Raw genomic sequence first — 20,821 nt, 5'->3', positions numbered from 1 at the left:
CAGTTCAGGGCTTCAGTGATAGCATTCAAGCGGGAGCCTTTCTAGCTTGATTTTTGTCTTTGCCTTATGGTTATGCATATTAATTTTTTTCTAACATGCCTACGTAAGAATAAACTATTATAGCCTACCTTGTGTATACCTAGAGTGCCATATAGGTAGACCACTTCTAACATTGATTACTACTCACAGGTTTACTTTTGAATATCTGTTGGGAACAGTTGTACCTAGAGCTTTGTGTTGTTTTCTCTCTGCTGTTCGTGGTCTTTTCCCACCATCTCTCTTCACCCATCTGCTTTCATTCTGGCTTGAGTCTCACCACGCCTTTTATAGTCTGGTGATAGCATGTAAGAGAATGGTGAATTTGGCTAGAATTTGAATTTATGTTACATTATTTGATGATCGTCTTAGTGCTGTATTAAAACAATACCTCACCTGAATTTTTTTTTTTATTTTTTTTAAGGAACTATGAAAATTTGGTAAACACTTTATTAGATGGTGTGGAGCAAAGAAATCTGTAAGTGCAAAATTTTTTTTTTTTAATGTTTAATTTTGAGAGACAGAGTGCGCAAAGGCAGGAAGGAGCAGACAGAGAGGGAGACACAGAATCTAAAGCAGGCTGCAGGCTCCGAGCTGTCAGCACAGAGCTCGATGCAGGGCTCGAACCCACGAAACCATGAGATCATGACCTGAGCCGAAGTTGGACGCTTAACCGACTGAGCCACCCAGGCACCGCCAGTTTTTTTTTTAATGTTTATTTATTTTAGAATGAGCACGCGCTTGTGAGGGGGGCAGGGGCAGAGAGAGGAAGACAGAATCCCAAGCAGGCTCTGAGCTGTCAGCACAGAACCCAATGCCGGGCTTGAACTCATGAACCAGTGAGATCATGATTGAGCCAAAATCAGGGGTCAGATGCACTGAGCCACCTAGGTGCCTACAAAATTTCTTCTTCTTTTTTTTTTTTTTTTTTAAGTTCTCAAAGCTTTTACCTTAAATACTGTAGGAGGTTTCTTCCCTGAAAGCAGTGAATGACTGTGTCAGAAAAAATTACAGTCTGATTCATGAATTGAAAGAAAAGTAACAGGTGAACTTTGGGGCTAGTGATAGGAGTGGTGTTCATCACTATACTTATTTTAATTCTTAGGATACTTAAAATTGCAATGTTCAAATACAGTTTAAAAATGGTTTTAGGAGTGATATGTTTTGTGATTTTTTTTTTTCTCTCTTCTTTTTAGGCCTTGGAAATTTGAACATATAGGCATTGGGCTTCTGTCTCTACTCTTGAGAGATGACCGAGTGTTACCTCTTCGTGCCATACGTTTTTTTGTTGAGAATCTCAACCATGATGCAATTGTAGTCCGAAAGGTACTCTATTGTAACTGTAGTCTTGGGTTTGAGAATTTTTACCTCACCTGAAGCTCTTAAAGTCTTCCCAAGACACTTTGCCTTGAAGTGTATTGATTTGAAATTTATCATTGTTGGTTCAGGGATGATAATTATGTAAAAAAAAAAATTTTTTTTAACGTTTATTTATTTTTGAGAGAAAGAGACAGAGCATGAGGGGGAGAGAGACAGAGAGAGAGGGAGACACAGAATCAGAAGCAGGCTCCAGGCTCTGAGCTGTCAGCACAGAGCCTGACGCAGGGCTCGAACTCACGAACCGTGAGATCATGACCTGAGCCAAAGTTGGACATTCAACCGACTGAGCCACACAGGCGCCCCGGGGATGATAATTTTTTATCCAACAAATATATGAGGACATGTTCAGGCAATGTGCATTTCAACACTGGGGATATAGTAGGGAACAAATTTATAGATTCATGAGAAATACTGATTTTGAAAAATGTATGACAGGTATGAAGTCTTACAGGAAGGGAAAGATACCTGAGGATACAACTTTTTGGTTTTATTCACAAAGTATTAGAGGTGGAGTATATAATGGGGCTGACCCAGCCAGGTGCATTAGAGAAAGACCTTCAAGAAGAAATGTCTAGGCTAAGATTTGAAGTATGAGCAGATATTGGTTTAACAAAGAAAGTATGGAAGTTTCCTAGGCAGACTAGCACAGGTGAAAGTAAGAACGTTCAGTGACTCATTCCCACTCACATTTAGCACTCACATGGCCGTGCTGCCAGATGTCAACAGATGAGGCATTTACCTGCTTTTGAAAGAAGCAGAATCCAGCCTCTGCTTTGATCAAGACAGGCAGCTAACTATTCAAGAGATTTTAAAATGTTGATACATGTACCTTACCTATTTCTTTTCTAGATGGCAATCTCAGCTGTGGCTGGTATTCTTAAGCAGCTCAAAAGAACCCACAAAAAGCTGACCATCAATCCTTATGAAATAGGTAAGTACTACCAAATGTAATTAATATGCTGTCTCTCTCTCTCTCAAAATAAATAAATAAGCTTTAAAAAAAAAAAAAAATAGATGGATTCTCGGGCACCTGGCTGCCTCAGTAGGAAGAACATGCGACTCTTGATCTTGGGGTTATGAGTTCGAGCCCCACCTTGGGTGTAAAGATTACTACAAAAAGAAATAAATATACCTTAAAAAAATAGATGGAGTCTATATCTTTATAATAACATGTACCTTTTGCATACTGTCCACAAACATGTTATCTACTTATTTATCTAACCAACCAAGCAATATACTAGTTATTTATCAAACTGTGTTTCACAGACTTAAAATAACATTAATTACCAAATACCATTATCATTAATGTATCACTATGTTAAGTGTTTCTCTGTGGGTGGTAGGATTAGAGGCAAGGTTAATTTTTTTCTTTATTCCTTACTATATTATCAGATTTTCTGAATAGTAATCTAATGAGAATGGTGCGCAGAAAAAATAATGAATTAACTTGGTTTTGGAAAGAAAGATGTCATTTCTACTCCTCTGGCTACCACATTTTTTTCTATCCCTGAGAGCTTCTGTGACATTCGGACAGCTGTCTTTAGTCCTCTCCCACCCCATCTTTGGGAGGAGAGTGTATTTATGCACCACCATCTTTTTGGGGGAACACTGTAAAGTAGTGTTTACTAAATGTGGGAAAGACTTCCATTACACTCCCTACTACTAACCTTGTTTTATCCTCATTTGACACACGTTTGTAGGTCCCATAGTAAATGAATATTTAATGGTTCCAAAAAATGTGCATGTATAGAAAGAATGTCAAACTACACACGGTAAAATGTTACAATTTGGGGCATCTGGGTGAAGAATATATGGGGATTCTTTGAGCTCTTTAAGCATGAAAATAATTCAAATCTAAAAGGTTTTAACAAAATTAATCCTTTAAATTTTGGTAAAAGGGCTGAAGTGTGTATCATACTTAATCCTCTACCCCCCCCCCCATAATTATCCCATTAATGAGTAATGCCTCCTATATATGTGGTCTTGCCTTGAGCCAAGTTTGATAATCTTGTTATGAAGACAGAGTCACACTAGTACTGGAGAATCATTATTGCATGCATTTTTATTCATTTTATTTTATTTTTAAGTTTATCAGATGTAATTGTCTCTTCCTCAAGGTGGATATTCTAAACCTACCCAAATTCTTGCTGGTGATAGGCCTGATAATCATTGGTTGCATTATGATAGCAAAAGTATACCGAGAACCAAAAAAGAATGGGAGTCAAGCTGCTTTGTGGAAAAAACTCACTGGGGATACTACACCTGGCCGCAGTAAGTGGCAGCTTGCCATATACATCGTTAAACAGCTTGTCTAGGATATAATTTGTTTTATCATTTTGGATGTTTGGAGAGATTCAGAGGCACTTAAAGCAGGTAGAGGTACATGCCACCAAAAACACACAATCTCTTTCTTTTTTCTTCTTCCTTCTTCTTTTTCTTTTGCTCCTACTAATGCTATGTATGCCTCAGTCCTGCCTTTTTCTTTATCTTTCCACTGAAACCCTTAGCCTTCTTAGTCCCACCCTTATGCATCTAAGCAGTTGTTAATAGCTGCTCTAAATTATATTCTTACCAATCACTGTTAGATATGCCTGAACCAGCCCAGAGAAATACTTATTCTTATTGTTGGCTCCAAGGACTTAATGTCACACAGTGACCAGATAGATTTTTAAGGCCAAGATTGTTAGCGATGTACTTATACCACCAAACTTAGCATCTGATTTAGAGTTCATTAAAAGTGCCTTCTAATGCTCTCTATGAAGCTCTACTATTTTTTCTATATGTATTACAAAATCAACTCTTACTGTGTAGGAGTATGGTTGTTTATGCTGGTGTGGAAGAGCAGCCTAAGCTGGGCAGAAGCAGGGAAGATTTGACAGAGGTGAGCATTCCATTTTCACTGTGTGTAAACACTTACCCAGTTCACATGAATCTTACTTTGGGCTTCTGATTTGTTTTCAAACGGAGTTCAGAGTATTTCAGGATATCACTAGGTAAACACTGGTAAACATGTACTTCCCATTCTGTTAGGGCCTATTGGCAAAAGTCTTTGTATTTAAGGTTACTCTCATGTTACTACCCCCACTTTACCTGGGTACTGCTTTATATAGTTATCTGCATGTTGCTTGTATCAGTTCTGTGTGGTAAGAAGCTTCTTGAGGGCAAAGATAATGCCTGGTTTTTAGGTGGGTTTTTGTTTATTTGTTTGGCTTTTAATTTTTTATTGCATATAAATGCTGGATACTCAGTAATTAGATGTTTGCAGATTTAAGTTGAAACCCCTTTGTTTTCATAAAGCTTATTTCTCCACCATTTTGAAAGTGGTTAAAGACTTGTAAGTTAATGTGTTTCTCAAGTAAGTTAATGATGTAGCTTTTTTTTTTTTTTTTTTTTTTAAAGTAAGCCCTGTGTTTAATGTGAGGTTTGAACTCATGATCCTGAGATCAAGAGTCCCAGGCTTTACTGACTGAGCCAGGCAGGTGCCCCTAGCTTTTATTTTACAATTCAACAAAGTTTACCTTTTAACTTGTGATGTTTTATAAATAATGGAAATAATTTGTTGGGGTCTGGTTTATAGTTTGGGGGGTTTTCCTAAATTATACACCAGAAGGCACAATAGCTCTGTCTTCATTTCACAAGCAGCCTGATTATGGAATTCAAACTTGAAGGTCTGAAGGAAAAGTAAACTATTACGGATTTAGCATTTCTAGCTGATGATATTATTTTGGTTGTAGAAAGCCTCTATGAGAAGTAAAAACTCTACAACAAAAATAACAGCCTACTGTTGATAATTAAAACTTTACAATTGAATTTTGATGTTTCAGAATCCTGTTTTTAAATAGATCTTAAACCCTGAATGTTGTTTTGTTTTTTTTTTTTAACTTTATAGGCTGAACAGATTATATTTGATCATTTTTCTGATCCTAAATTTGTTGAACAGTTAATTACTTTTCTATCTTTAGAAGACAGAAAAGGAAAAGATAAGTTTAATCCTCGCCGTTTTTGCCTCTTTAAGGTAAATGTGTTATTTAATATCCTTCTTCATAAAGCTTAGTGACTATCAGTTTGTTGGTTCATAAGTTTTAAAGTCACAATTGAGTTTGGCCATCTGCCGTCTTCATCTAAAATGGCTCTGGAAGTTACCCCAGTCATATTGATCTTAGCTTAAAGTCTAGGAGTTTTTAAGAAAAGCCTTTAATATTTATCTCTAATATTTGTAATTAGAGCCTAAGGAGAAACCCACAAGACTATATGCATTTGATGTTCATTTGAGTTTTTTGAGGTGTGTGATACTTTTAAGGTCAGAAAGGTTAGTAATTTTGATTTCATTCATTATATTTTAATGCGATATGTAAAGTAACAGTTTTTATTTTAATTTGTAGACATTGGTAAAGCATTTCTACACTTGATCTTAGCCAAAAGGCTGAGAAGCGATTGTTAAAGCATTTCTAAAGGGAAGAACACTTGGGGTTTTATAACCACAGTAGTAATGTAAATAAACATAAGCATATTATCGTTATAATGGAGTCATTTGAACACTGAAGAACTTTTTGTTGTTGTTGTTTTTATAGGGCATATTCAGAAACTTTGATGATGCGTTTCTGCCAATTCTGAAGCCCCATTTAGAACGTTTGGTTGCAGATTCACATGAAAGCACCCAGCGATGTGTTGCAGAAATTATAGCTGGTTTAATCAGAGGTTCTAAGCATTGGACATTTGAAAAGGTGATGTATTTGTGCAGCACATTCCCTGTTAAAGCTATAATACCCACTTATGTAGTAGTTCCCAACACAGTAAGTATTAATACTGAAAATATGAAGTGTTCAAATTCCATATTGCTTTTGAGTATAGATCACAAACTAGTGGTGTAAAGGCAACATTCATTATCTTTTGGAATTTGAATTATTTGCCATCACTAGGAGAAGAACGCTAAAAAAAGATTTTAATTACTCTTGAAAAATGGGAAGATCCTGATACTGGTCTTACATTATTGCATTGCCTCATGTGTGCCGGGCATGGGCTTCTCCCCTCATGAGGCGTTCTCTAGCTTCTCATTAAATCCTTTCTCTTAGGGGCTCCTGGGCAGCTCAGTCAGTTAAGTGTCCAACATGATTTCAGCTCAGGTCATGATCCCAGGGTTGTTGGATCCAGGCCCACATTGGGCTCTGCACTGAGAGCGTGGAGTCTGCTTCAGATTCTCTCCTCTCTCTGCCTCTCCCCGGCTTGCGAGTGCACATTCGCACACACATACTTCCTCTCTCTCGAGAGTAATAAATAAACATTTTTTTAAAAATCCTTTCTCTTAGCCTTCTTGCTCATCTGCATCACTCGTTTAGTCTTACAGTCTGAGTCTGACATCCTTTTTTTAAGTATCCCTCCTTTTAATTGATAGATTTAGTTTTACACACCTACCCTAAGGTTAGTTTCTTAGCAAGGTGGACTAGATTGAAAATATCCAGAATGCGAAAATACAAGGCAGGCCACCATTTCCTCAAGGAAGAGATGCAGCTGCTGGTTTTGGCAGACTTAATTATGCATACTTTTTGGGATTTGTAATATTGCCTTTTTCTTGTTCACATATCATGAAACAGTTTTATTTAAACATGTCATACATATCCTTGTCATCCTGTCTCCGTCATTTTGTAGTTACCTATTTTCCAGAGCACATCTCCTTTCTTTATTAGTTGTTCATGGTACAGCTTTCCCCGCCCTCCCACCGCCACCTCAACGCCTGATGCTACCACTGGAAATTTTATCCCAATCCCTCCCTCCCCATTTGTCCTATGTAGGTCCTTTTGACTAAAGTGCAGTCCCTGGACCTGCAGCATGGGCATCACTCTGGAGCTTGTTAGAAAAGTAGGATCTCAGGTCTCACCTTGATCTAATGAATCAGAATCTGCATTTTATCAAGATCTCAAGGTGATTTGTATTCTCAGTAACCTGTGAGAAGCATCTATACACATGTATTTGCAGTCTCTGTATAAGAGCACTTTTAAAAGGCTTTTTATAGTAATCTAAAACTTGGAACTTGAAGATTATACTTCAGGCTAATACTGAATTGTATTAAAAAGTTGTTGCTTCTCATATTAGGACTTAATCAAGTGACCTCGATAAGCATACAAAACTTAGAAAAAAGAGGTTTTGTTTCAGTCCAGTGTACTATGTTACTCAAGATTTTTAAAAGGAAGCTTTTCAGTAGTATGAGATATTGTAAGGAACCATAAAAGGTGTCTCCTCTTTTCTGAATAGTTCACTTTTATACATGGGTATTTATGATGATAACATGGTGAAGTTAATTTTCCTGGATTATGTAGGTGTTCTAAGAAATAATTTAAATAAGTATCAGATCATGTATCTGTGTGTATTTCTAGGTAGGGAAAGATGGTTCAAAAGAAATGTTCTGAGTATGTCATTAACTTTTCTCCATGTATTTCGTTTTGAGTAGGTGGAGAAGCTTTGGGAGCTTCTTTGCCCTCTGCTTAGAACAGCACTGTCCAACATTACAGTAGAAACTTACAATGACTGGGGAACTTGTATAGCGACATCCTGTGTAAGTGCTGCTTCTTTTTGTGTCTAACTGATCTATTCAAACTATTTCATGCCCTTTCTTAAAACCTGTGAAATCTCATTATATCTCCTGAGTCTTGAAATTTTTCTTCACGTTTTTGTTATCTAACGTAATTAAAGATGGCTGTTCAGCCTTTCACATAAACCTTGAGTGATAATTCTTAAGTGATTATTAATTACATCTTCTTTGTCATGGTAATGCATTCTTAGATTAAATGGCAAATTGTATCAGATATCTGGAAATGTGACTTACATATAGTAAAAGCCAGATGATACAAGGTTATATAGATGTTACTTTCCACACTAAATATGTCCCTAGCTTGTAAACTTTGATTTAAAGACAATCCATTTAGCTAAGAACAGTTTTCTTACTATTAGTCTTTCTAACATGACCTATATTTGTATTTGACTAACCTATGAGTTTTAGTTTGATGTTCTCCCCTCATACTTGTATTTATTTATAATACTGCTAAAATAACAGGATCCAGGGGCGCCTGGGAGGCTCATTGGTTAAGCGTCCACCTAGTGGTTTCAGCTTAGGTCATGATCTCACAGTTCGTGGGTTTGAACCCTGCGTCAGGCTCCGTGCTGACAGTATAGGGCCTGCTTGGGATTCTCTCTTTCTGCCCTTTCCCTGCTCATGTACATGCTCGCTCGCTCTCTCTCTCTCTCAAATAAATAAACTTAAAAAGAAAAATTTTTAAACTAACAGGATCTGGTATATATAGAAAATTGTAGGACCCCTCTTTTTATTGTTATTTTATGTTTTCAACACAGGAAAGCAGAGATCCCCGGAAACTTCATTGGCTCTTTGAGCTACTGTTGGAATCACCATTGAGTGGTGAAGGAGGATCCTTTGTAGATGCATGGTAAATAAAAAGAAAACTTACAAGGTTAACAAAAGATTTTGCAACAAAAGATAACAGCTTTGCTCTTGATGTGTAAATGGAAGTGAACTGTCTATACTCCTAAAGGCTAGATGATGTAACTGTTTTCTTGTGAGAGATGAATGATCCAGTTCAGTACAATTTATGACACTAAGTAGAGTTATTTCTCCAGCTGGGAAGAAGTAGAAATGGAGGCAACCTGAGCAATTCAGACAAAATTTAGATTCAGCCATCTCCGCTGTCAGATCTTTTCTTTTGGGGCCGCTTTTTTATGCCATGACAACACTAACTTCTTCATCACATCCTCTCCTTTTTCACTCTTTCTTATTAGGAAAGAACAGAGTAATCCTTTCAAGGAAAAGTATTCTTGGTGTGGGATATAAGGAGCTGGAAAAAATTAGTAGACTAGAGAAGGAAATCTAGGTAATCTTGTTAACAAGAATAACAATTTGTTGCTATTACTATTTAATGGGGAATATTGTGATGCTTAGAAATCAATTCATATTCTCAAGTCAGTATTTCTTTTGATTATGTAGTAGTGGAGAGGAAATGAGAATACAGAGAAAATGATGCAGTAAAAGTAATAAAATCTTCATAAAGGTGCTGTTTTGAATTGTCCATTTTATTATTTATTAGGTAAGAAAATGAAACAATTTGAAGTAGAGTCTAGACTCCATTAATCTATACTGTCATATGGAAAGGCAGGGACAGGCTCTAACACAACTGTCCTGTGCTTTAATTCTAGTCGACTCTATGTGCTGCAAGGTGGCCTTGCCCAGCAAGAGTGGAGAGTGCCAGAGCTATTGCACAGACTACTGAAGTACTTGGAACCCAAACTCACCCAGGTTTACAAAAATGTTAGGGAAAGAATAGGGAGGTAGGTATTATTTTCTCTGTGGTATGGTATACTTCTTGAGTTCTTTTTTTAAATTAAATTTTAGTGTCTCATAGTACTGGTTATGTTATATTGAATTCCATGGTACTCTTCAAGTAGTGTTATATATTGTGTTTGGGACACTAGACAGGAGGCCATCATGTAAAACAGGACAGCAGTGAGCTCATAAGCCAGAGGTGAGCATTTGACTGGTTCTCAGTGCCTCCAAATTCTAGGCACAGCACGAGAGACTCTCTCACAGGAGTCATCATTCAAATATTTATTTTGCTTGGGTCATCGCTTTTGAACCTTAGTTTTATTGATAATGTGGGATTTCTTCTCATTATACATATTTCATTTCACAGTGTGCTGACCTACATATTTATGATAGATGTTTCTTTGCCAAACACGGCGCCAACAGCATCCCCTCGGGTCCCTGAGTTTACTGCTCGAATTCTAGACAAACTGAAACCCCTCATGGATGTGGATGAAGAAATTCAGAACCATGTTATGGAAGAAAATGGAATTGGTGAAGAAGATGAACGAACTCAAGGCATTAAACTCTTGAAAACTAGTGAGTGGCTAAAATTAATAGAAACTCACTTAAAAACAGACAATTTATAACTGGGGTGGGGGGGAACAGAACAAAACAGACATTTATTTAGATCATCCTTTTGTCGTCCCCCCCCCCCTTATTTTTACCTTGGTAAAACATACATAATATAAAATTTACAGTTTGGTGGCATCAAATACATTCATGTTGTTGTACAACCATTGCCTTCGTCCATTTCCATTACTTCATCTTGCAGAACTGAAGCTCTGCACCCAATATTCCTATCTGTAAATTCTTGTTCCCACCCTCCCGTTGCCCTGGCAGCCACCATTCCACTTGGTCTCTGAATTTGCCTATTCTGGGTACTTCATATAAGTGGAATCATACATTATTTGTCCTCTTATGTCTGTTTTTTTTTAACTTTGCATAGTGTTTTCAATATTTATCCATTTATCTGTTGAGGGACATGTAGGCTGTTTGTGCCTTTTGGCTACTGTGAATGATGCTGCTGTGAGCAGTATTGTATGGGTATCTGTTTTGAGTCCCTGTTTTCAATTCTTTGAGATATTGGAAGTGGAATTGCTGGACCATATGGTAATTCTATGTTTGACTTAATTTTTAAGAGCAACCAAGCTCTTTTCTTCTGGCTGCACCTTTTTCTATTCGTACCATCAAGCACTGCAAGAGGGTTGCATTTTTTTCATGCTCACGCCAATGCTTGTTTTCTGTTTTTGTGACTTACAACTATCCAGATGAGTGTGAAAAAGATAACCCCATGGTTTTGATGTGTTTCCCTAATGATCAGTAGTTAAACATCTTTTTATTTGCTAATTCCCCCCCCCCACTTTTTTTTTTTTTAAATCTTTGGAGAAATGTCTCTTCAAGTCCTTTGCCCATGTTTGGACTAGGTTATTAATTTTGTTATTGAGTTGGAGATCTTTATATATTCTGGATATCAACCCCTTATCTCATAATACGATTTGCAAATATTTTCTCATTCAGTGGTTTGTCTTTTTACTGTCTAATATTAGTATCCTTTGATACAAAAGTTTTTAATTTTGATGAAGTCTAATTTACCTATTTTCCCTTTTGTTGTCTTTGTTTTTGGTATCATATCCAAGAAATCATTGCCAAATCCAATGTCATGAAGTTTTTCCTTTAAGTTTTTTTTAAGAGTTTTGTACTTATAGTTCTTAAGTTTAGATCTTTAATCCACTCTGAGTTAATTTTTGTATATGGTGTAAGGTGAGGGTCAACTTCATTCTTTTGCTGATGGGTACCCAGTTTCCTGGCACCATTTGTTGAAAAGACTCATTTCTTTATTGAATATGGCACTCTTACTGAAAATTAGCCATATGTGTGAGGGCTTATAGACTCTCTAGTTTATTCCACTGGTCTTTATGTCTGTCTGTCCTTATGTCAGTGCCACACTATTTTGAATACTGTAGTTACTAGTAAGTTTTGAAATCTGGAAGTATGAATCCTCTAACTTTGTTTTTTTTTCAAAATTGTCTTGGTTATCGGAGGTGTCTTGTTACTTTTATATTTAAAATTTTTTCAAGCATTCTAAGTATAAACAACTAACTTGTTATCACTTTTACTGCATGAAAATTAATGAAGGCTAGTTTTAATTTGTAGTTGGTGTTGCTATTTAGTAGGTTGTTAATAATTTTGCTGATTCATTTTTGAGAGTGGCTTTGGTACCCTAGTTGGTTGACACCCGTTATTGTGGTTCCTGTCATCATGCTGATTAGTGAGTGTCTAATTTATGAAGTAACGTAGATGATCTCTTTCTTAATATTGAAGAGTTAGTTACCGGAGTTATCAGAGTGACTCTCTGACACCAGCACTACAATATTATTCTACTTTTTGCTCTCTGACTATATAGCAAAGACTGATTCTGTGTGTGTGTTTTCAAATAGTATTGAAATGGCTGATGGCTAGTGCCGGAAGATCCTTCTCTACAGCTGTCACAGAACAACTTCAACTTCTACCTTTGTTTTTTAAGGTAAGTTTATGGCTGAAATTAAGAATGCATCACCCTCTGTTAACTAACTGGAATCTAAATAACAACTTGGAAAGGAGGGGAAAAAAAAGAATGCATCCCCTTCTGACCTTCACCGGGAATTTATATTTTATATTTATCATCTGATGGCTTATAGTTTTATAGACTGTGTAGGCCTGGTTGGATCTCTAAGAAGTAGAATAGTTGCAGGGAAATCATGAGGTGATGGTAGTTTAATACTTGTTTAAATAATCTTTTTAGCATTTGGTAAGCCTAGGATCTTGACAGATACGTGAAGAGTTCATAGACAGTACTGTTTTACCGATAACCAATTTCAAAGTAATAGTTTAGGAAAATATTCGTAAATTAAAAAAAAAAAGACACAATGAAGTTTTTGAATGTAGCTATTTCTGATTTTTTTTATTTAGTGTATAATCTGAGGTTTTATTAAATATTCTACATACAGTATATCGTATTTATTTTACAGTGTTCAATGGGACTATAATAGCTTGTAACAAATATCTGCCAGAAATAACTTGTTTCTGGTAATCCTATAACGACATTGACAAAAGGTATAACCTGAGGTGGTTCTAATTATCATCTAGTCGGATGATGAAGCTAATAAACTAAGGTCGCAGACTGATACATTGGCTGCCACAGTTGTAGTCCACAGTCACATGTGGTTAGGAAGCAGTCTGGTATCACTGCACATTTGGAACCGTTGGGACAGACATCACCACTACTTGACAGTTACTGTTCAATATAGTTACCATTTCAGTAGGAACGTCCTTGTTACTGTTTCTCAGCAAGTATAATGCTAAACTTCTGTTTTGCCACAGTATACTTTGTCTTTGGGAAATTTCAAAAAATAGAGCTCTACATAGTAATTTTCAAAAGATTCACCACTAAAATACTTCTAAGAATTCTGTGTAGGGCCTAAAGCCCATGAGCACCTCTGGGATCTTTTGGGATAGAAGAATGGACAGTAGCTATTAGTGTATATAGGTCCATGTTACTTGTAAGTCATTGGGGTACATAGGGTTTTTCTTTAGGTCAGTGGTGCTTAAACTTTTCTCCACTGCCACATAAGCAGTGGATATAGAACATGATCTCATAGGTTCTTACATGCATAATGTGCGGTGAACTTGGGGATAGTTGGAGTTCTACCCCTTTCTTTCACTTAGAAAGAAAGAAAGAAAGAAAGAAAGAAAGAAAGAAAGAAAGAAAGAAAGAAAGAAAGGGAGGGAGGGAAACGGGGAGGGAGGAAGGAGAGCAGAGCCTGGCTGGCTCATTTGGAAGGGCATGTTACTCTTGATCTCAGGGTTGGGAGTTTCAGTCCCATGTTAGGGGTAGAATTTAAAAAAAAAAATCAGTAAGGAGGTGTATGAGAGTGAGGTTTGATAGAAGGATATTTTGAATCCATGTGACATTTATAAAACTGAAATCATCAGAAAGCTGTATTGTGTGAATTGCTTGTGACAGGCCTAACATTTCACCTGCATCTTCAGATGTTGAGATTGAGAATCTGCTTTAGGTCATCATGGTGAGTGGGGTCTGGGGTACAAAGACACTATATAGCACACAAATGAGCAGTCAGTTTGCATGCACATCAGCTTTGTAGAGTGAAGATAAAGAAAGGAGTCTGAAAGCACATTGTTGCTTATTAAACTGTGGGAGGCACTCAGAAATGGTAGGAGATGAGATCAGAAATTCTGTTTTGGACATACTTGAGATGCTTCTTAGATTCTAAATGAAGTGTTATATATCTCATCCCACAAAAAACAGTTGTGTAGCAATTCAAAAAACAAAAAACCTTGAAATCTATATCAAAGTGGAAGTTTCTATTATTTGCCTATTCTAGTTGAAGAGTCTGCATACCGCTAAAGGTTAAAGGAGGAGGATTTTCAAACAGGAATAGTTTACACAACATTGGCTTTAGACTTAAAAAAAGAGACCTACTTTAAAATCCTGTTTGTGAGAGGTGCAATTTTGTGATCTTGCACAGGCTACTGAACTTGTAAGACTGACTCCTTATATATAAAGTGAGGGATAATACCAATATCCCTCACAGAGTTGTTGCAAGGATGAAATGAGACAATGCCTGTAAAGCAGAGAGCACGGTGTCAGATACATGTATATATTGTAATTATTGTAGATTATTTTTGTTAATAATCTTTTTTTTTTTTTTAATTTTTTTTTTTTCCACGTTTATTTATTTTTGGGACAGAGAGAGACAGAGCATGAACGGGGGAGGGGCAGAGAGAGAGGGAGACACAGAATCGGAAACAGGCTCCAGGCCATCAGCCCAGAGCCCGACGCGGGGCTCGAACTCACGGACCGTGAGATCATGACCTGGCTGAAGTCGGACGCTTAACCGACTGCGCCACCCAGGCGCCCCTTGTTAATAATCTTTAAGTGCTTTTTATTTTGTTTATTTTTAATTTTTTTTAGTATTTATTTTTGTGAGAGAGAGAGAGCAAGGGAGGGACAGAGCGAGAGGGAGACACAGAATCCAAAGCAGGCTCCAGGCTCTGAGCTGTCAGCACAGACCCCAATGTTGTGAGTTCAAATGAACTCACAGAACTTATGAGCTGTAAGATCATGACCTGAGCTGAAGTCAGACACTTAACTGACTAAGCCACCCAGGCGCCCCTAACCGCATTTTAGTTTGGAATAATAGTTCTGATGACTACAATCAGGGAGGAAGAGAGGATGTATTATATATCTTATTTCAGACTTCACTAAGGGCTCATCAAAACTCACCACTGTACAATAATAGTTTTGCATATACCAAACTTAGAGAAAAATTTACAGATGTTGTACAAAGTTACATGCCATTGGGGTGACTGGGTGGCTCAGTCAGAAATTAATAGATCACTTAGAAATATCTAGGCAGTTCAGTACCTGGGGACCTAGGTAACAGAATTTAACAGCCTCCTCAAGATGCTGTCTCCTTGCATTTCTCTCTTCAAGATTTCAGATGTCCAGGAGCACTTAGGTGGCTCAGTCAGTTGAGCGTCTAACTTCAGCTCAGGTCATGATCTCACGGTTTGTGAGTTCAAGCCCCACGTCGGGCTCTGTGCTGACAGCTCGGAGCCTGGAGCCTGCTTCAGATTCTGTGTCTCCTTCTCTCTCTGCCCCTTCCCCACTCACACTCTATTTCTCTCTCCTTCAAAAATAAACATTTAAAAAAAAATTAAGAAAAAAAAAAAAGATTTCAGGTGTCCAGAAAAAGTCTCATTGGCTGGGCTTGGGTCTCTTGCTACACTTTGGCTAGGCTGTATGATCCCTTGATTGACAGACCTACCAGAATGACAGAAAAGGATGCTTTTCCAAAGTTAATCAAACTGTTGTTATCAGCAGGAGGGATGAATAAATTGGCAAAGAAATGCACATATTTATGCTACAAATAGACCATAAAACACCTTTCTTACTTCGTATCGTAAGGAAAACCCAAATCACTGTATGTCAGTCTGTTCTGTAATGTGACCAGAAAGCAAATGATAATAATTAGCATTACCCGAAGAAAGCCCCTAAATTTCATGGGCACATTTTTCCCCAAACTTTTTATTTCAAAAAAATAATGATGCACAGGAAGTTACAAAGATAGTTCAAAGAGGTCTCACATACTCTTCACTCAATTTTCTCTAGTAGTTACATTTTTTTTAAACTGCAGTGTATTCTCAACATCAGAAAATTGAAATCGTTTAACCAATTTATACTGTGTATAAGTCTATACACCCCTTCAGTGTATACCCCCTTCGGTCCCAGATGAACATTCGCAAACTTTAAGGTTGTGTGAATCTTCGTGTTTCTATAACTACACATATGGTAGTTAGAACATTAAGACAGTGTACACATGTGTTCTTTTAAAAGTCATATCTAGAAAGAAAAATAATGCTTTTAAGAAAATATTAAAGTTGAAAATTTTAAAGTTGAAGTGAGTTGGTATGATTCAGGCAAACTTACCTATAGAGCAGTTGCTGATAAAGAAATGTAGATGTTGTTTCTTGAGATGAACTAAGAAGAAAGTACTTTTGTGGAGATGGCCTGGCTCAGTTGGTAGAGCCTGTGACTCTGGATCTTGGGGGTCATGAGTTTGAGCCCCATAGTGGGTACAAAGGTTACTTAAACAAATATATAAATACTTTTTTAAAAAAGTGTTGGAGGGGGAGTACTCTTCCAAACTTAGAGGCTTTATTTGTAACTGAAAAGGTTTTCGTTCCACAAACAGGATGTTGTTCATAGAGAAAATCCCTGCAAAGTAAAATATCTAAGATATTTGGGGGTGCCTGCCTGGTTCAGTCAGAAGAGCATGTGACTCTTGATCTCAAGGTTGTGACTTCTACCCCACATTGGGAGTAGAGATTACTTAAATAAATAAAAACTTGAAAAATTATATCTAAGAGATTTTTATCTCACTGGCATATAAAAGTAGTCTATTCCAAATGAATTGTTATCCTATGCTGGTAATTAATAATGGTTAATTTGCTGCTTTGGAACATGATATTCTTTATAGTGAAGTTTATCCATTGGACTTCAGGATTTTACTGGTTTTAGTAGAACATTTTAATCTGTTCTCAACTTGAGAACATTATGTCCTAATTTTATTCATAAAACAAATTTTTTTCATGAATGGTAGGAAGAGAGACTACTGATTCAATAGGTGAGTGAGTCACCTTAAATTTTTCTGGTGGTAATGGTAGGCCTGGCAGCAAATGAGTATCTTCTTTTTTATACTACAGTTCAAGTAACCAAACTCTAAACCACCTCATTTTTATTGTGGAGGAGTTAAATGACAAAGGAAAACAGCTCCATCTACATGGCCTGGACATTTGTACTGTTGGGTATTTGTAATAATTTTTACGCTGAATTTGTTTGGTGTGTATCTGTTTATACCTTTGTGAACACACCTGTACCATACACCAGTTTGGTTGGTGTGTGTATGGGTTTGTTGTACAAAAACTAGAACTAGTTCAAGCTGCAAATTGATAAGGGCCATCTTTTCACATAACTGCCTCTCTTTATAATGACGACTGTATTACCGTTTAATCAGTTTTCTGTGGATGGTCACTGGTTATTCCCAGCTTTTGGCTGTTAAAAAAACAGTGATAATAGTCTTTTGCAAATATGAGTATTTTTGTAGGATAATTGCTGTGTATGAAATTGCTGTGTAAAAGGTCTGTTTGTGTTGGTAATTTTAGTGGATACTGCCCTCCAAAGAGCCTGTCTTATCTCTTTCCCGCAAACCCTGATGTTTCTTAAATCTTTGATGGTCAAATAAAAATTACTGTTCTTGGGGTGCCTGGTTGGCATGCAGCTCTTACTCTCAGGGTTGTGACTTCAAGCCCCACTTTGGACATGGATCCTACTTTAAATAAATAAATAATTAAAAATAAAATCACGGTACCTCTTTAGTGAGACTGCCTCCTTGTACATTGGCTCTTTTTATTTTTCTGCCAGCTATCTGTATTTTGCCAGTTTTCTTTTGTGTTATAAAGGTGTTCCATTTTCATAAGTTTCTTTATTTTTAATGATGTTTTGAAGTTTGCTAGTCCAAGATTATTTTTTTAAACAACTTTTGTCTTATTTTTATGGTTTTATCTTTTGAATTTAAATTCGCAGTATAAGATAGAAAATTGATATGATTACTTTTATATAAAGTATTGGTGTAAAGGTACAGCTTACTTTTCAAGATAATCTATCTTTTCTCGATTGATTTGAGATGGAATCTGATATGCTGGTTTTAGTAAAGTCTGCTAAGGGAAATTAACATGGTGAATTAGTTTACTCTACTTGGAGGTTTAGTTGTTAAAGAAAAATTATTCTGATACCTGTTAAAATCATAAGGAAGACTTTATTTAGGTCTGTTGCAATAGGTGTCAAGACTGAGTAGGGGAGAGAGACTGGGCTCCAAGCCTAATACAGCAGACAGCTGCGGATACTTAGCCAACAAGACGAATGGGAGGAGGTGTCAGTGGATAGTGTACTAAGAGGAGACGTCAAGGGCAGGGGATTCCTGCTAAACTGACTTGACAGGATTCTTCCTGAAAAGCAGCCCATGACGATCAGATACCAAAGGTGGAGGTCAGGAATTGGATCACATACAGAGGGTGAGGTCTTCTCTAAAAACAGACTTGTCAGGATTCTTGCTACAACTGGACTCAGCAGGCCCAAGGACTAAAAGAGAGCTCAGAGTAACCAGGCTAAAGCTGGGTAAATAAGGATAGTTAAAGTAAAGGCATGGTTAAGTTCCCATTTGTTATGGGTATGCAAAGAAATTTGGGAATACTAAACTTTGAATATCTCCCCTAAATTGACTTCCTTAGTGTTTTAGAAAAAAATAATTTTTTTCCCATATTAAAGCTATACTTTCAGAAGAAACGAGAGGTAGGTGCCTGGGTGATTCAGTCGGTTAAGTGTCTGACTTTGGCTCAGGTCCTGATCTCACAGTTTGAGTTCAAGCCCTGCATCCAGCTCCCTGCTGTCAGTGTGGAGCCTTCAGATCCTGTCTCTCCTCTCGGCCCCTCCTCCATGCACACACGTGTGCGCTCTCTCTCTCTCTCTCTTTCTCAAAAATAAATAAATTTTGAAAAAAGAAATAAAATATACTTACGCTGTTTTAGAGGACACTTATTTAAGGGTTGGGGACAAAGAAGGCTACCTAAGTGTACTTTATTTTACCAATTTGTCTTTGGAGACTTAAAAATACTTTTTATGATCAGAAAACAAAATTAAATGAAAATTCCCTTTACAAAAAGCGAAATGAAATGAATCTCACCTCACTATGTAACTGGTTGTAAGGATAAATACACAGAGTGGTGACTTTTAAAACAGAAAATCAGGGTGCCTGGGTGGCTCAGTCAGTTAAGCGTCTGACTCTTGATAATGGCTCAGGTCATGATTTCACGGTTCATGAGATCCAGTCCCGCATTAGGCTCTGCGTGCTCTCTTCTCTCGCTCTCTCTCAAAATAAATAAACTTAAAAAAAATCATGCATGCCTTGTGAGAAATGCATCCTCTAATATTGGAATGAAGCTATTATGTTATTTAATGAAGAGCAAATATTAATTGCCAATAGTGTTAAAAAAAAATTCAACAGAATAAATTTGAAGATCTTACTGGGTTTGTTTGTCCAGTGATCATGAATGGGGACAGTACCCCTTTAGCAAATAGAAAGGAGCTTCAAGGAACTCTACAACATAGAAGGTTTTTTTTAAAGGCTGTAGGGGAATGGGACAAGGAAGGGCATAAACAAAAAGGACTCTTTCCAACAAGGTCATCTTTCTGTAGGGGAGGGGCAGAGGTCTGTCTTGGAGTTTACTATTACTGTCACTGATAAGGTAATTCCACATTACCTGGGTGATGGTCATATTCCTGGGCGTGACTTAACTGAAAACTACAGTTAAGTCTTGGTTTGCAGGGTTGGGGGCAGTTGACATCATTTTGAGCCTGTTCCTTTTTTAGCAATAGGAACTGAAATTTTTAGCATGAGTTGACAAGAGATATAAAAATACAGCTGTTTAGTAAAATCTCAGTCATCCTAAATTTGAAAACATCAGTATGATCTCATGATCTGTTTCTCTTTAGAAAATATGCTTATTTCCTAGCAATGTCCACAAAAATTCATAACCACTAATCAGCCTAGTAGTGATCACTACTCGTAGTGCCCAGATTATGGTTTCTAGGTATCATTTTCCACTAGAAGAATCAGGGCTCCTTGGAGAAATAGCTGATTTCAGGTTTGGACCAGAAATGTACAGGATAGACCTCATTCATCTTATAGCAGAAATCAAGGATGTTACAGTTATGTTAAAGGACTCAGGAGCCATTTTGAGCACCACTAAGATTAAAACCATTAAATTTGTTGAAATTCATTAGTTCATAATGACATTTAAAAAAAATTCATTGTTCGCATTTGGAGAATAGGAAGGAAACATTCTGAAGGAGGGAAGGCTTTTCTCTATGAAGAAGATATGAGTGTCAGCATTTTGCAAACCTTTTTATAATGGTTCATCACAAAGAATATTGACCATAAGTGAAGGAAGTACACACCATTTATTTTGTACTCAAACAGTTAAACTTGAAAAAAATCATGCCAGGGGCGCCTGGGTGGCGCAGTCGGTTAAGCGTCCGACTTCAGCCAGGTCACGATCTCGCGGTCCGGGAGTTCGAGCCCCGCGTCAGGCTCTGGGCTGATGGCTCAGAGCCTGGAGCCTGTTTCCGATTCTGTGTCTCCCTCTCTCTCTGCCCCTCCCCCGTTCATGCTCTGTCTCTCTCTGTCTTAAAAATAAATAAACGTTGGAAAAAAAAAAATTTAAAAAAAAAAAAAAAGAAAAAAATCATGCTGGAGCCAATGAATGCCACCACAGGGATGCAATAAGAGAAGGCCATTTATAGGGGACAATACAAAACTAAGGAGCCAGGCCTTCCTCCACTTTGTTTTAAAAACGGGGGGGGGGGGGGGGGGCAGGGCGCCTGGGTGGCTCAGTCGTTTAAACATATGATTTCAGGTCAGG

At 37.3% G+C, this 20,821-nt stretch overlaps 1 protein-coding gene across 4 annotated transcripts in view; it reads left to right on the top strand.

Moving 5' to 3' along the window:
* Positions 1-20,821, top strand: part of PSME4 (proteasome activator subunit 4) — a 99,391-nt gene that overhangs the window by 69,143 nt on the left and 9,427 nt on the right. For all 4 annotated transcript variants that reach the window (XM_030310584.1, XM_030310585.1, XM_030310583.1 and 1 more), the window contains 12 exons: positions 461-514; positions 1,233-1,362; positions 2,266-2,347; positions 3,534-3,687; positions 4,228-4,297; positions 5,306-5,431; positions 5,988-6,140; positions 7,862-7,966; positions 8,761-8,852; positions 9,616-9,747; positions 10,110-10,318; positions 12,220-12,305. In XM_030310584.1, coding sequence (XP_030166444.1) covers positions 461-514; positions 1,233-1,362; positions 2,266-2,347; positions 3,534-3,687; positions 4,228-4,297; positions 5,306-5,431; positions 5,988-6,140; positions 7,862-7,966; positions 8,761-8,852; positions 9,616-9,747; positions 10,110-10,318; positions 12,220-12,305 — 1,393 coding nt within the window. The remainder of the gene's footprint in view (positions 1-460; positions 515-1,232; positions 1,363-2,265; positions 2,348-3,533; positions 3,688-4,227; positions 4,298-5,305; positions 5,432-5,987; positions 6,141-7,861; positions 7,967-8,760; positions 8,853-9,615; positions 9,748-10,109; positions 10,319-12,219; positions 12,306-20,821) is intronic.

The sequence above is a fragment of the Lynx canadensis genome, chromosome A3, assembly GCF_007474595.2.
Source record: "Lynx canadensis isolate LIC74 chromosome A3, mLynCan4.pri.v2, whole genome shotgun sequence".
In the NCBI taxonomy this organism is placed as follows: Eukaryota; Metazoa; Chordata; class Mammalia; order Carnivora; family Felidae; genus Lynx; species Lynx canadensis.
This window is presented reverse-complemented; position numbering and strand designations above follow the sequence as displayed.